Source organism: Colobus angolensis, unplaced genomic scaffold (assembly GCF_000951035.1).
Source record: "Colobus angolensis palliatus isolate OR3802 unplaced genomic scaffold, Cang.pa_1.0 Scaffold45, whole genome shotgun sequence".
Taxonomy (NCBI): domain Eukaryota; kingdom Metazoa; phylum Chordata; class Mammalia; order Primates; family Cercopithecidae; genus Colobus; species Colobus angolensis.
In genome coordinates this window covers 1,083,056-1,099,428 of record NW_012117932.1, presented here as the reverse complement: position 1 = coordinate 1,099,428, position 16,373 = coordinate 1,083,056, and the positions used below count along the sequence as shown (strand labels likewise).

The following is a 16,373-nucleotide window of genomic DNA, read 5'->3' as shown; positions in this document are numbered from 1 at the left end:
GCTAATTTTTTGTATTTTTAGTAGAGACAGGGTTTCACCACTTTGGCCAGACTGGTCTTGAACTCCTAGCCTTAGGTGATCACCTGCCTGGGCCTCCTAAAGTACTGGGATTACAGGTGTGAGCCACTGCACCTGGCCAATAATAAAAAATATCTATTAGACACCAGCTGTGTGCCTGCGACTGTCAAAGCCCTTTATTTTATTTATTTATTTATTTTTTGAGAGAGACTCTTACTCTCACCCAGGCTGGAGTGCAGTGGCACGATCTCAACTCACTGCAACCTCCACCTCTGGGGTTCAAGTGATTCTCCTGCCTCAGCCTCCCAAGTAGCTGGGATTACAGACACGCGCCACTACATCCAGCCAATTTTTGGTATTTTTGGTAGACACGGGGTTCCACCATGTTGGCCAGGCTGGTCTCTAATTCCTGACCTCAAATGATTTGCCTGCCTCGGCCTCTCAAAGTGCTGGGATTACAGGGTGGCTCACACCTGTAATCCCTATGCTTGGGGAGGCCGAGGTGGGAGGATGGCTTGAGGCCAGAAGTTTGAGATCAGCCTGGGCAGCAGAGAGACCCCATCTCTCACAAAAAAATTTAAAACTCGATCCAAGTGTGATGGTACACGCCTGCAATCCTAGCTACTCAGGAAGCTGCAGTGGGAGGATTCCTTGAGCCCAGGAATTCAAGGTTGCAGTGAGCTTAAATTGCGTCACTGCATTCTAGCCTGAGTGACAGAGTGAGACCCTGTCTCCCCCCCCAAAAAAAGAGAAAAGGGTCTGCTACGGTGGGTCACACCTGCAATCCCAGCACTTTGGGAGGCTGAGGCAGGAGGCTTGCTTGAGCCCAGCAGTTCAAGGCCAGCCTAGGCAATACAGTAAGACCCTGTCTCTACAAAAACGTTAGCTGGGCATGGTGGCAAGTGCCTGTAGTCCCAACTACTCAAGAGGCTGAGGTGGGAGGATCATTTGATCCCAGGTGGTTGAGGCTGCATTAAAGCTTACAATAATCTGGGGACTCAGGGTTAAGGACAGTGCCTGAAGGTGTGACATTGCAAGGGGCAGTACTGGCTCTCAGCTGTGACTGCACATTGGAACACTCTGAGGAGCCTTAAACAATATGACTGGTTCCTGAGCATCAGACATTCTGACTGAACTATTTCTGGGATGTGTGGCCTGAGTGTGGGAATTTTTACCAGCTCCTCAGCTGATTCTAATGTGCGGAAGACATTGGGAATTTTGCTCAGTGCATCCTGAAATCTCTTGGATGTCAGTATATTAATACCCCACAGCTAAAAATCTCAAGACAGAAATAAGATCACCCAAAATGAAATGTTTAAGGAAATCTGGCCTGGTGGAGACTAGGTTATCTTACAGATGCCAGAGTTTGTGAATTGGGTCTGCAGAGACGAATGCTGGGGGCCAGTGAGGGCAAATGTTCCTCTCAGCATGGGTGTGAACAATTCTGCCTCCTCTACTGGGATAGGGGAGCTCATTTTCCAGAAATGCCTTTGTCCACCCATCTGGGCTCTACATCCCACAAAAGCCATTCTCTCTGACACATGTGGAAGAGGAAGGCCAGTCACCTGCTCTGCACACTTCCTTCTTGTCCTAGATCACAGTGAAAGCAGTGAAGTGAGCCAGTCAGAGGGAGAGCCCTGGCCTGACATCGAGAGCTTCAGTAAAATGCCTTTTGATGTCAGTGTGCATGACGCCAAGTACACTTTGATGAGCCTGGTGTATACTGAGAAGCTGGCAGGGGTCAAACAAGGTCAGTGCAATCAGAGCCAAGTTCACCACCTTTCCGGGTCAAGGGGACACTAACTCCATCTCGCTTTTCTTTCACTCTTATGCACATGATTTTTTAAATGTTCATATCTGTTTCTTAGGGCATAAATTACAGAATACATGGAGAAGTCATTTTGGGGGAAAGGGGACTTTTCTTTCCAGGCACAGGGAAAACATGTTATCTCATGGGATGGCTTTTTGCCCCTTTATACACAGAAGTGATAAAGGAATCCAAAGTTGAAGAGCCCAGGAAACGGGAAACTGTGTCCATAATGCTGACCAAATATGCAGCCTATAACACCTTTCACCACTGTGAACAGTGCCGCCAGTACATGGACTTCACCTCTGCCTCCCAGGTACCGTCCCGCCTTCGCCCTTGCCCTTGCCCTCTGTCACCCACTATGGATTTTGTATGTAAGGGTGGGGGGTGGAGGGATAAAAAATAGGGCCCCTAGTTTCAGGCCTCAGGTAAAGGATAGTTTACTCATACGAAGGAGCCACTCACTGGTGAGAAAAATGCATGAAGGCTGGGCGTGGTGGCTCACCCTGTAATCCCAGCACTGGGAGGCCGAGGTGGGTGCATCACCTGAGGTCAGAAGTTCGTGACCATCCTGGTCAACATGGTGAAACCCCGTCTCTACTAAAAATACAAAAAATTAGCCAGGTGTGGTGGCACACGCCTGTAATCTCAGCTACTTGGGAGGCTGAGGCAGGAGAATCGCTTGAACCTGGAAGGTGGAGGCTGCAGTGAGCCAAGATCTCACCACTGCACTCCAGCCTGGGTGACAGACTGAGACTCAGTCTCAAAAACAAACAAACAAACAATGCATGAAGCGATAATTAAATGAATGTTGGTTTTCTTTGGATTGTGGGAGGGAGAGAAGGCAGCTTGGCTTTAGTATCTTGAATTACTTCAAATGGTTACATGTGTCATGTTTAGGTTAGGAAGTAGCAGAGATGTTTCTTTGCATCCAGATATTACAGTATATTTGATAAAAGAGTTTCCCCCTCTTCCCTTTGGATCACTAAAATGGCACTATTACCTCAGATTCACAGGGTGTGCCCTTTGAGCTGTGATTCTAACAGGTCTGTTGATTTGCACCAACCTAATCATATTCACACCTGTGTGGGGTGGCCCGGCCAGTGGAGTCGGTTTGTTTTATGCAGTGAGAATTGAGACATAGGAATGCAGAACATGGGCCAATAACCCTTAGTATGTGGCTTCCTTTTGGCTAGTGCATCTTTAAGCACAAAAGATGGAAAGGTAACATATGATAGTAATATCCAGAGCTTACTTCCCCCAATCCATCTTTATTTTTGTGACTTGGCTCTGAACACACAGAAACAACTCCTGCTTCTGGTAGGCCATACTGACTCCCCTAAACCTGTTTCTCTGCTCTTCAGGGCCAGGTCGTCACCCTTTTCCCACATCTCATCCTGAAATACAAATGAGTACTAGAAGGGATATGCTTTAAAAAACTGATCGAATCATTCTGCCCTTCTAATACAAGTTACCTTTTATATCCCATTTGTTTTCTTGGTGTTACTGAAAACTTTTGGTGGGCTGCTTTGAAATAAGCTCTTAAAAGCTTTATAGAAGACCCAAGTCCCCTGGTCTACAGATTATAGGTTTTTAGAAAATCTCTTTATTAGAAACCCTCTATTCATAAAGTTTGTGTGACTACCGTACTAAGTAGTATATTCTCACATTTCTGAGGCAGAACTAGAATTAAGGGAAGAAGTGTAATGTTATTTTTCTATGAAATATAGTATTTCGGTTAAAACCATTGGGAAACCTACTTTGATTCTAGTTGCTGATGAAAATTGATGGTATCCTTTTATTAAGCCAAATCTTATCCACATTAAAAGCGTGAAAAGACCTATTATATAATTATTCACTGAGACAGGTTACTGAAAAACCATGAACTCTCCAGCACTTTAAATGTAGGTTAGATTTATATTTGGCTTCAGTGAGTCCAATGGTCTCTTTTCTGAAACCAGAGTTCTGGGCTACATGATTGAACCTCTTCAGCATCCACTGTAGCCAGGAAAGATGGGGCTGGAGAGGCATTTTAATGTCAAACCTGATATTTAGAAAGCTGATATTCATTTGATCTGACCTGCACAGAAGTGTTTCCCTCCGATTAACAGGGGACCTTTGGGAATGCATACAGAGCAGGACATCCCACAGGTATATCTGACCTCTGCATAAGATGGAGCAGTTGTGGCTCTGACAGCATAAAGAATGCAATGCCAGGCAACAAGTACTTCTCCCACTGAGGCTATGCAGGTGCAAGATGGCGGGCTGCCATGTCAGTGGCAGCTCCTAAATGAAGAGTTTGCCTTATCAGCCTTTTAGATGTGGCTGCTCACAGCCTGGTCTGGTGGCACTTACCAGTTCATGTTAGTTTCCCTCTCTTAATAACAACCTGAAGGAGTGGCCTGGAAGTTTGGAAACAGGGGGCTTACTTACGTTCCCTCCCTTTCTTCTTTGCAAATGTAGATGTCTGACTCCACCCTTCATGCCTTCACATTCTCTTCCTCTATGCTGGGAGAAGAGGTTCAGCTCTATTTCATCATTCCCAAATCCAAAGAGAGTCATTTTGTCTTCAGCAAGCAGGGCAAGCACCTGGAGAGCATGCGGCTGCCCCTGGTTTCAGACAAGGTGGGTGAGAGCATCTGGACTGCCAGGCACCAGACCTAGTTCTCTAAGTGTCCTCAATCTAGAGGCTTTAATTTCATCTGTTTTTTTCCCTTTCGGCAGAATTTGAATGCAGTCAAGAGTCCTATTTTCACTCCTTCCAGTGGTCGACATGAGCACGGACTCCTAAACCTTTTCCACGCCATGGAGGGCATCAGCCACCTTCACCTCCTCGTGGTCAAAGAGTATGAGATGCCTCTGTACCGCAAGTACTGGCCCAACCACATCATGCTGGTGCTTCCCGGCATGTTCAATAATGCAGGCGTGGGTAAGGGGCCCCCCTGGGATGGGGAGAAGGGCTTCGAAAATAAACTGAGCTCCATTCCCCTGGCATGAAAGTTTCAGATTCCCCTGCCTCTAGAAATTGTCCTGCCCTCCTCACCTCTTTGAAAAAAAATAGTCTTTTGACTCTTCCTGGAATTTGAGTTTTCTTTTTCCCCTTATCTGCAGTTTTGCAGAATTAACTCTGAGGACTGGTAATTAAGGAAGAAGTCACTGGTATACGGAACACCCTGGGAAAGTTTGGGATTCTTCCCTGTATAGGCTGCAAATGTTCCTGAGCTGAGCACTGTGGAGCAGAAATGTAACCATGAGAAAAAAGATGGTCTAAGGGAGAGGCAGGGTTAGTGGTTCACCCAGATCAGGAGTGGCCCCTAGGTCATCTCATCTTTAAGGCATGTAGCAAGTTCTAGGGGGCTGCTGTACAACCAGGGAGCTGGAAGCATCGTTACTGCCTATGACACAGGAATGTGCCTGAAAGAAGTCTTCCTGCTTTCCCCCTGGGGTTTAACAGCAATGCGCTGATTTCTCAAAGGGGGCCAGTGCTTGTATGTATGACAGAGCTGTGGAGACTGGAGCTGTGGAGACTGGAGATGTGAGAATGCCTTCATTTTCCTTTCTCAGGCAGGACATCTCTAACCGAATCCAGTGGTTTACAGCTGTGCTCTTCTGGACACTTCTTGCACTGTAGTTCTTAACAGTTTTGCCCATCTGCTCCTGTGGGGCACCTCAGTGCCAAGTCAGGAGCTGCTTGTTCCCATTTTAAAGAGAAGTAATAACACCCAGCCTAGAGCTGGACTGGAGGGCAGATAAGACCTGAGTAGTTTTCTTGAACCCACATGTTTCTTCTCTCCAGGGTCTCCTCTTTCTCCACTGTCTCTCAACTTAGCCTCTGCCTCTCCCTTCCTTCTTAGGTCTCTCCATTTCTTGTTCCTTTCTATGCCTTTTCATGTCCTTCAACTTCAAACAGCCTTAATATGGGCTTAATATATTTTCAAAAATGGTTTTGTTTTGAATATAATTGTGTTTATCAGTTTATATCAAGTGATTTAAGGCTTCTGTATATTTCTGTTCCTTCAGCCTCCCCAAAACCACCTAACTCATACTAACTGAAGCCTTTTTCTATATGAATATGACCTCCTTCTGTGCCTGCCTGATCCTTAGGAGAAAGTTTTCTCATCCTAGATCTGACCAAACTGTATAGTACTAGTTTTGCCATTTTTGCAATAATCTGGGGAGAAAGAAGCCAACACACATATGCAAATGAAATATACAAACTATTATTTTTATTTTTGGTAAAAATCACATAACATAAAATTTACTGCCTTGGCCGGGTGCAGTAGCTTACGCCTGTAATCCCAGCACTTTGGGAGGCCGAGGTGGATGGATCACCTGAGGTCAGGAGCTTGAGACCAGCCTGGCCAACATGGTGAAACCCCATCTTTACTAAAAATACAAAAAAAAAAAAAATAGCTGGGCATGATGGTGTGCGCCTGTAATTCTAGCTACTCAGGAGTCTGAGGCAGGAGAATCACTTGAACCCAGGAGGTGGTGGTAGCAGTAAGCCAAGAACATGCCATTGAACTCCAGCCTGAGCAACAAGAGTGAAATTCTGTCTCAAAGCAAACAAACAAAAAAAACCACGTACTGCCTTAATACTTCTAAAGTATTAAAGTTCAGATTACAACATTCTTATTGTAATAAGAATTATTACAACAGTCTTACAACATTCACATTGTTGTAAGACTCATCGCCAGAACTCTTTTCACCTTGTGAAACAGAAACTCCCCCATTCCCTCCCTCCCCTCAGCGCCTGGCAGCCACCATTCTGCTGTCTCTAAGTGCAATGATACAGTATCTGTCCTTTAGTGAGTGACTGGCTTATCTCACTTAGCATGTCCTCAAGGTTCATCCATGTTGTAGCACGTGTTAGAATTCCCTTCCTTCTTAAAGGCTGGATAATATTCCATTTTATGTATCTACTCCATTTTATCCATTCATCTGTCAGTGGACACTTGGGCTGCTCCCACCTTATGGCTATTGTGCATCATACTTTTATGAACACAGGTTCATAAAAGCATAAAAATATCTGAGACCCTTCTTTCACTTCTTCTAGGTATATATCTAGAAGTGAGATTGCTAGATCATATGGTAATTCTATTTTTAACCTTCTGAAGAATCACCATACTGTTTTCCATAGTGGCTTGCACCATTTTACCTTCCCACCAACAGTGCACAGGGATTCTAATTTCTTCACATCCTCACCAACACTTTTTTTTTTAGGTGTTTTGCATTGTGATTTTGTTTTGCATTCCCCTAATGATTAGTAATATTGAACATCTTTTTGTGTGCTTGTTAGCCATCTGTGTATCTTCCTTGAAGGCTTGTCTCCAAAGTCCTTTGTTGATTTTTCAACTGAATTATTTTGTTGTTGAGTTGTAGCAGTTTTTAAAAAATATATTCTGGGTATTAACACCTTATCAGATATACTCTTTGTAAAGATTTTCTCCCAGCCGGGTGCAGCGGCTCACACCTGTAATCCAAGCACTTTGGGAGGCCAAGGCGGGCAGATCATCTGAGATCGGGAGTTCAAGACCAGTGTGACCAACATGGAGAAACGCCGTCTCTACTAAAAATACAAAATTAGCCTGGCATGGTGGTGCTTGCCTGTAATCCCAGCTACTTAGGAGGCTGAGGCAGGAGAATCACTTGAACCAGGGAGGTGGAGGTTGCAGTGAGCTGAGATCATACTGCTGCACTCCAGCCTGGGCAACAAGAGCGAAACTCTGTCTCAGAAAAAAAAAAAATTTCTCCCATTCCCTGGATTGCCTTTTACTCTATTATTTGATGAAGTCCAGTTTGTCTATTTTTTCTTAGCTTTTACTACCAAATTCAATGTCACAAGGCCTTCCCCTACGTTTTCTTCTAAATGATGTATAGTTCTAGCTTTTATGTCTAGGTCTTTGATCCATTTTGAGTTAATTTTTATGTAGGATCTAAGGTAAGGATTCAACTTCATTCTTTTGCATGTGACTATCAGGTTTTCGCAGCACCTTTTTTTTTTAAAAAAGACAGGGTCTTGCTCTGTCACCCAGGCCAAAGTGTGCAGTGGCACGACCATAGCTCACTGTAGCCTCCAAGTTCTGCGCTCAAGCAATCCTCCCACCTCAGCCTCCTGAGTGGCTAGGACTATAGGCCTATGCCACCATGCCTGGCTAATTTTTAAATTTTTTGTAGAGACACGGGTCTCACTGTGTTGCTCAGGCTGCTCTCAAACCATTGGCCTCAAGTGATCCTCCTACCTCAGCCTCCCAAAAATGCTGAGATTACAGGTGTGAGACATGATGCCCGGCCCCCAACTGTGTTTGCTGACAAGACCATCTTTTACCCACTGAATGGCTTTGGCTCCCTTGTAAAAAATCATTTGACCATGTATGAGAGGGTTTATTTCTGGGCTTTCTGTATGCCCAGATCACAACTACCACACTGTTTTGATTACTATAGCTTTGTAGTAAGTTCTGAAATCAGGAAGTGTGAGATCTCTAACTTTGCCTTTGCCTCTCTTTCAAGATTGTTTTGGCTATTTGGGGTCCCTTGAGATACTGGATGAATTGCAGGATGGGTTTTTCTATTTCTGCAAAGTCTTTGGGATTTTGATAGGGACTGCATTAAGGCTATGGATCACTTTGGGTAGCACTGACATCTCATATCAAGTCTTCTAATCCATAAACACAGGATGTCTTTCCATTTATTGGTGTTTTCCTTAATTTCCTTCAACAATGCTTTGTACTTTTGACTGTACAAGTCTTTTGCCTCCTTAGTTAAGCTGATTTCTAAGTCTTTAATTCTTTTTGATGCTATTGTAAATGGAACTCTTAATTTCCTTTAGATTGTTCATGGTTGAGGTATAGAAATGCAACTGATTTTGGTGTTGATTTTGCATCTGCATCTTTGCTGGATTCACATATTCATTCTAAAGGGGATTTTTGGTGGAATTTTGAGTTTTCTATGCCTGGGAATGGAGATAATTTTACTTCCTCTTTGGTTGCCTTTTATTTTTTATTTTTTCTTGATTACTTTCTCTGGCCGTGACTTCCAGTATTGTGTTAAATAGAAATGGTAAAAGTGGCATCCTTGTCTTGTTCCTGATCTCAAATTTTGGAAAAGCTTTCAGTCTTTCACCATTGACTAGTGATGATGTTAGCTGTGGGCTTTTCATACATGGCCCTTATTATGTTGAGAATGCAAACTATTACACACACATTCTTGGAAGGTAGATTTTCCTAAATCCCAGTTTTACCCTAGATCTATTCACAGTGCTTTGGGTTCTTCCATAGAGTTAATAGCTTTTCTTTCATTTATCACCTACATTTTGTTTCATTTTAGGATGGCCCACTCATAAAATTTGGCTGATTCCTATCATCTTGATAATCGCTAACATTCACCGAGTAGAGGGTGCTAGGCGCTATCCTGAGCATCATACAGCAACCCTATGAGATCACTGTTATTATTGCCTTCTTAGAGGTGGGGAAGCCAAGGCACAATGGGTTTAATTTGTTCAGGGTCACATGGCTAGAAAGTGGTGGAATTAGGATTCAAAATCGGACAGTTTTGCTCCTGTCTATTCTCTTAATCTCTATACCATATTGCCTCTTGCAAAAGGCAGATCTAGGGAAAGGGTGCCAGTTTCCAGAGTCTTCAGAGAAGATGCTGCTGTCATTTTCCTTGAAGTGTCTAAAGAAGGGGACATATCAATGGAATTGGCATACCCACTCACTGCAGCCCAGTTAACTCCCTAGTACAGGACATGTGAGTAGCTGCTTCCAAGTCTGAGAGAGCCTCTTGTCATGCTTCAAGGAAGTAAACAGTAATAGCATTTCCTAGATGTGGATTCCTTTGTCCTATGAGGGAAACTGGATTCTTGCAATACTTTCAAAGTGTGGTTCATATCATTTGCATCCTCAAAGATACCTGGTTTCTGGCCCTTCACCATACCTACTCAAATGCAGCTCTGGTAATGGACTCTAAGAATCTACATTTAAAACTGATTCCCCAGTAACTCTTATATACACTGGTTTGAGAGCCACTGCTCTGAACATTTGGTTGGCTCCCACCTGCATGGTGCTCATGTGAACAGGCATTCTGTGGAGAGAATATAGCTGCCTGTGGGGGCTTCAGCCAAGCCAGAGTGAAGGATGTGTGGATATGTAGATGTGGTTATGTTGCCTTCCAGGTGCTGCCAGGTTCCTCATTAAGGAGCTATCATATCACAACCTAGAATTGGAGAGAAACCGCCTGGAGGAGCTAGGCATTAAACGCCAGTGTGTCTGGCCTTTCATCGTCATGATGGATGACTCATGTGTCCTATGGAACATTCACAGTGTTCAGGAGCCATCCAGGTAGACTTCCAAGCTGTTCTGGGGGCATATGACACAATGCTGTAGACAGGATAACACATTTCTTGACCACAGTTACGTACAGAAGTAAGTGAGAGACAGCTTTCTAGAGCAAAACAGCCGACCATGAGATCACCCTCACTAGAACATTTTGTGGTGACTTAGGAATTTTTTATTTAGACATTCAGTAGCCCATTATATTCCTGGACCATTCTGGGATCACAACATTGGTTAGCTATTTAAGTCTACTGAGGCTAGGCACAGTGGCTCATGCCTGTAATCCCAGCACTTTGAGAGGCCAAGGCAGGCTGATCGTTTAAGGTCAGGAGTTCTAGACAAGCCTGGCCAACATGGCGAAACCCCATCTCGACTAAAAACACAAAAATTAGCTGAGCGTGGTGGCGCATGCCTTGAGTCCCAGCTACTGAGGAGGCTGAGGCGTAAGAATCACTTGAACCCAACAGGCAGAGGTTGCAGTGAGCTGAGATTGTGCCACTACACTCCAGCCTGGGTGACAGTGCAAGACTCTGTCTCAAAAAAACAAAAATAAAGTCTGTTGAGACACTAGGATTTATGTAGAAAGACTGCTGACATCTCAAATCAGGAGACCTAGTTTTTAGCCCCAACTCTGTTTTTTGTTTATAATTTTTTGTAGAGATGTTGCCCAGTCTGGTGTGGAACTCTTGGGCTCAAGCAATCCTCCCACCTCAGCCTCCCAAAATGTTGGGATTACGGGCGTGAGCCACCACACCCAGTCATGCTTCTTGACTGTCTATGAAAAAGGAAAGTCATCTCACCTCTCCATATCTCAAGTCCATCACCTGTAAAATTATGCCTGGGCCAAAATCAGTGGTTTTCTTCCTGGAGTAGTGCCCCCTCACATTGCTAGCGGGTGCCAGTCAGGAGCATAGTGAGGACCAGAGGATGCCAAACATTTTAAAAAATCCAACACAATAAACCCCCAAAATTCAATAGCACTCCCATTGCAACACTGTGCCAGGTACCTTTAAGCCCCTCCCAGCTCAAACATTGTGATTTCGTGTCCTTGTTCCTATTTTGGATTTGAAGCCAGTGCAATTTTCAAATATTCCTTATTATACACAATTACCAGAACTGGGAAGGATACTTCTATGCTTCCAACCTCCAGCTACCTCTTCTTTGGCAACTCTTTATTCATTGTTCACTCTGACACAGGGGCTGGATTTTTCTCTGCCCAAAAGGCAGTTTCTTTAATAGTGACAGGCAGTGTGAAAACTGGGCTTGACATTCTTCTCCATTTGCTAATACAAAATAAATCAGTTAATTTTATCCTTGAGAGTATTACTGGTATATAATAGTGTATAGACAGTTCACAAATGATCCTGTCTTCCATAATATTTATCAACATCTTATATAAACTATATTTCACAGCCAGCCTGTGGAAGTAGGAGTTTCCAGTAAGAATGTTTCCTTGAAGACTGTCTTACAGCACATTGAAGCCACACCAAAGATTGTCCACTATGCAATCTTGGGCATACAGAAATGGAGCAGCAAGCTGACTTCTCAGAGCCTAAAGGCCCCATTCTCTAGGTGTCACGTGCATGATTTCATTCTCCTCAACATAGACTTGACTCAGAATGTGCAGTATGACTTCAACAGGTAAGTCAGGCCTCATGGATACAGGTAATCCTGGCATCTACTGATGGCTTCTGCCCAGCTCTAGCCTCTGTAATGCTTTTATTTGTATGTCTTCAGTTGAGAAGCTGACTCTTTATGTGGGCAAGGAGAAAGGGGGATCACAAGCCCCAAAGTGTGCCCCTTTATCACCAAACTGACCTAGATCTTAACAGGGGTTACAACGTGAAATGCTTAAACACTTTAGCCATCTCATTATTCAACAAGAACTCAGACAGACACAGAAACTATTGACTCAAGTCAGTGTGTGGACCCGCAAACATCTAAGACTAAGCCCTCCTTCACCCTCCAAACTCAGAAGGAAATCACTTTTCCTGGATGTTAGTAGGATTCAGGGAAATCCTACTGTAGGGAAAAAGCAGCAGATGGGGATCAGCAGCGTAGCCATGGCCTTGCCTCCCAAATAAATTATGTCCAGGTTCCTACAAAACCTGAGAGAGCCAAACAAGAAAGCAGGAACCATAAAGTCCTTCTTATGCCAACCTCACGGTTATAGAATAGCTGCTGCTTTCACTTCTGTTTTAAATTTGACAGAGGCTTCCTCCTGTTTGTAGCCAGAAATTTAAAACTGGGAGCACCTCTACATTCCTGTTCTGCCAGAGTGTATCAAATAGGAACACAGTCCTGTTTTTGCATAGGGATACCTAAAACCTGTGACAGAGCTGGGACAAAGATCATCTCACTTTCCCCTTTTAAAGGCTGTAATGCCCAAATCAGAGTTTTTCTAGGTCAGTGTTATGAAGGCCAGCTCCACAAAAGCACGGTTGATTATTTTAGGCTCCTAATATCTTGCCACATATTTATTTTGCCGTGTATAGTTATCACGGTTGAGATATGCCAGCTGAAGAAAACTATTGTTGTGGTTACAATTTAGGTATTTCTGTGAAGATGTTGACTTTAATCTGAGAACGAACAGTAGTGGCCTGTTCATCTGCCGCTTTAATAACTTCAGTCTCATGAAGAAACATGTTCAGGTTGGAGGGCAAAGGGACTTTATCATTAAACCAAAGATCATGGTAAGTACTGCAAGCTTGATTCAAGTGCTGAAAATAAGCACAATGATAATGACTATCTTTGTTATTAAATGTTGGCATTAAGCACTTTCCGTTTTATTGGAAAAGTGAAATAACACAAGGGAGTTTTTTTTTTTTTTTTGGAGACAGTCTGTCCCCTAGGCTGGATGGAAAGCAGTGGCGTGATCTCGGCTCACTGCAACCTCTGCCTCCTGGGTTCAAGCAATTCTCATACCTCAGCCTCCCGAGTAGCTGAGATTAGAGGTCCGTGATACCATGCTTGGCTAATTTTTATATTTTTAGTAAAGACGGGGTTACACCATGTTGGCCAGGCTGGTCTTGAACTCCTGACCTCAAGTGATCTGCCCACCTTGGCCTCCCAAAGTGCTGGGATTACAGGCATAAGCCACCACATCCAGCCATTAGGGAGTTCTTAATGTCAAATTTTCAATCTCATTTCTGTTACTGGAGACTCATCTAGAGCCAAAACATTTGTTTTGACAATCCAACAAAATTACTTTAAATGTTGGCCTTAAATCTAAGTTTCTTTGGATCCTTCAAAGCTTTAGTTTCAAGATGGCAAACTTTACATTTTTGCCTTTTTTTTTTCCTGAGACAGAGTCTCACTCTGTCGCCCAGGCTGGACTGCACTGGCGTGATCCCAGCTTGCTGCAACCTCTGCCTGCTGGGTTCAAGCGATTCTCCTGCCTCAGCCACCACAACCCGCCACACTTTGACATTCTTTATGTAATACATGAGAGAAATGTAAATCAAGATGTCAGTCTGGTCCTTTGCTAGAACTTTCTTAAAAGACAGTAATATAGATCAAAACTATACTCTTTTCTAAGAAATTTACTGATATCTAATAATTCATAGCATGGGGCTACCAGTGGAGCTTAGAAACCTCTTTGCCATTTTTTTGGTGGGGTTGTGGGGTGGAGTTAGGATGAGATAGGATTTAACCCATACACACCGAGCACCACTGTAAAAGGCTTCCGATTGATCTCACAATGTACCTGTTAAATGTGGTAACTTTTAGAGAAGCCTGCTTTCTTCTGCCCTCGCTGTGTGTAACTTACATTAAATCCAAGAGAAAAAAATTTTCAGGACCCTTTACTAACATACATTTGAACCTAGCACCCCTCACTGTGCTACTGCTATTATTTGGGGACTGTTAGGATACAATTCAGTGTTTCCTCACCTGTTTAATCCAGTGACAGACAAGTTTCCCATGATCATCTTGGCTCTGATTTCAGGTGTCAGAGAGCTTAGCACCCATCTTGCCCCTTCAATACATCTGCGCTCCCGACAGTGAACACACGCTACTGGCAGCCCCTGCACAGTTTCTCCTGGAGAAATTCCTTCAGCACGCCTCATATAAACTCTTCCCCAAAGCCATCCATAACTTCAGGAGTCCCGTGCTGGCCATTGACTGCTACCTTAACATTGGACCAGAGGTAAAAGGGGTGTGGGGGATACTGTACTTACCTACATCCATCCATTTCTTTCTCATTTTAGCTGTTTACAAAAAAGCCTGTGACATGAAATATAAATCAAGATGCCAGTCTGGTCCTTTGCCAGAACTTTTATTGAAATAAGATAGTAATACAGATCAAAACTTGTATTTCTACCCTTTTGCATACTCACTTACACAAAGGCTCACACAACATGCAATGGCAGTTGGCCCTCTGCATGCCTATTTTATCTCCACAAATGAGCCAGAGAATATACAACTCAGCTGTCAGCTCCTCTGAGAAGCCTACCTTAGTGACTTTGGGCAGCAGTTGCTTGCTCCCACTTCTGTTAACATTCATCAGATTATACTGTAATTATGTGGGTTTTTCTTCATAAAAGTGCGAGTTCTTCAAAGACACACAATGTCTTAGTCATTGTTTTAGACATATGTAAGAGGAGCTCAGTGATTACTGAACAAATAAATGTGTACCACCTGAAGCCTTTAGAGGTGGCATTTCTCCACTTCCCATCCCTTGGACTTCTAAAATTTTTCACCTTTTAGTTGTTTTTTTTTTTTTTTTTAAATCTGCCACTTGCACCACCAGGCTCCTGCTACTAAGCTGTCCCTTTAGAAATGATTACTGTACTACATCCTCCTTGTAAAAAATGTTTTAAGGCCGGGCGCGGTGGCTCAAGCCTGTAATCCCAGCACTTTGGAAGGCCGAGACGGGCGGATCACGAGGTCAGGAGATCGAGACCATCCTGGCTAACACTGTGAAACCCCGTCTCTACTAAAAATACAAAAAAGTAGCCGGGGGAGGTGGCGGGCGCCTGTAGTCCCAGCTACTCCGGAGGCTGAGGCAGGAGAATGGCATAAACCCGGGAGGCGGAGCTTGCAGTGAGCTGAGATGCGGCCACTGCACTCCAGCTCGGGCGACAGAGCAAGACTCCTGTCTCAAAAAAAAAGTTTTAAAATGATAAGAAAGTAAAGTCACCTGCCAGAAGAACATTTTGGTGTACTACATTTCCTTCCAGGGCTTTTTCTTTGTATGTATTGAAAAAAACACACATGTCCATACACATACTCTTTTAACACTGAAGTCCAACTGTATTCAATTTTGGAAACTAATTTTTAAAATTTCACAGTGTAAACATTTTACATTCCCATTTTTATGTTTCAGTAATCTACACTATAGCTTGGGTAATGAATTATAGAATTTTAGGAGCAGAAGGAACCTTAAAAACCATCAGATGTAAAGGCCAGGCATCGAAGCTCATGGCTATAACTCAGCACTTTGGGAGGCTGAGGCGGGAGGATCACTTAAGGCCAGGAGTTCGTGGCCTGGTAACATGGTAACACCCTGTTGCTACAAAAAATAAAAGTAATTAGCCAGGTGTGATGGCACATGCCTGTAGTCCCAGCTACTCAAAAGGCTGAGGTGGGAAGATCACTTGACCCCAGGAGTTCAAGGTTGCAGTGATCTGATTTGTGCCACTGCACTACAGCCTAAGTGACAGAGACCCCATCTCAAAAAAAAAAAAACCCCACACCCATGAGATCTAATAACATCTTTTACAGTACTTACGTAAGTTACATATTTGATCCAGATATTCCAATTCCCCTATCCTAGAGTCCACAATCTCAATACTACTACTAACAGCAGCTAACATTTACTGAATACTAAGTTATTTAATTCAGAAAGCATCCTATGAAACAAGTACTACTGTTACCTCTACAGATGAGGAAACTGAGGTATAGTGAAATGAAGGAGACTGCTTATTGTTCCATGGCTACTAAATGAAGGAACCAGTATTTGAACCCAAGCACACTGGCTCATGCATTTAGCCATTCCACTGTTTTAACTCCCAACCATCTTATTTCCCTGTAATTTTTGCAGTTATCATCTGTTCACAAAGCCAGATAGAACCAAAAATTTAAATTCATGTACTGTTTTTTTTGAGATGGAGTTTCACTCTTGTCACCCTGGCTAGAGTGCAATGGTGCAATCTCAGCTTACTGCAACCTCCACCTCCAGGGTTCAAGCGATTCTCCTGCCTCAGCCACCACAA

At 43.5% G+C, this 16,373-nt stretch overlaps 1 protein-coding gene across 1 annotated transcript in view; it reads left to right on the top strand.

Moving 5' to 3' along the window:
* GREB1L (growth regulation by estrogen in breast cancer-like) overlaps nucleotides 1–16,373 on the top strand; it is a 184,195-nt gene that overhangs the window by 163,670 nt on the left and 4,152 nt on the right. Inside the window, exons 24-31 of the mRNA XM_011957773.1 lie at nucleotides 1,613–1,768; nucleotides 2,002–2,141; nucleotides 4,289–4,450; nucleotides 4,550–4,754; nucleotides 9,999–10,164; nucleotides 11,572–11,799; nucleotides 12,710–12,851; nucleotides 14,105–14,305. Coding sequence (XP_011813163.1) covers nucleotides 1,613–1,768; nucleotides 2,002–2,141; nucleotides 4,289–4,450; nucleotides 4,550–4,754; nucleotides 9,999–10,164; nucleotides 11,572–11,799; nucleotides 12,710–12,851; nucleotides 14,105–14,305 — 1,400 coding nt within the window. The remainder of the gene's footprint in view (nucleotides 1–1,612; nucleotides 1,769–2,001; nucleotides 2,142–4,288; nucleotides 4,451–4,549; nucleotides 4,755–9,998; nucleotides 10,165–11,571; nucleotides 11,800–12,709; nucleotides 12,852–14,104; nucleotides 14,306–16,373) is intronic.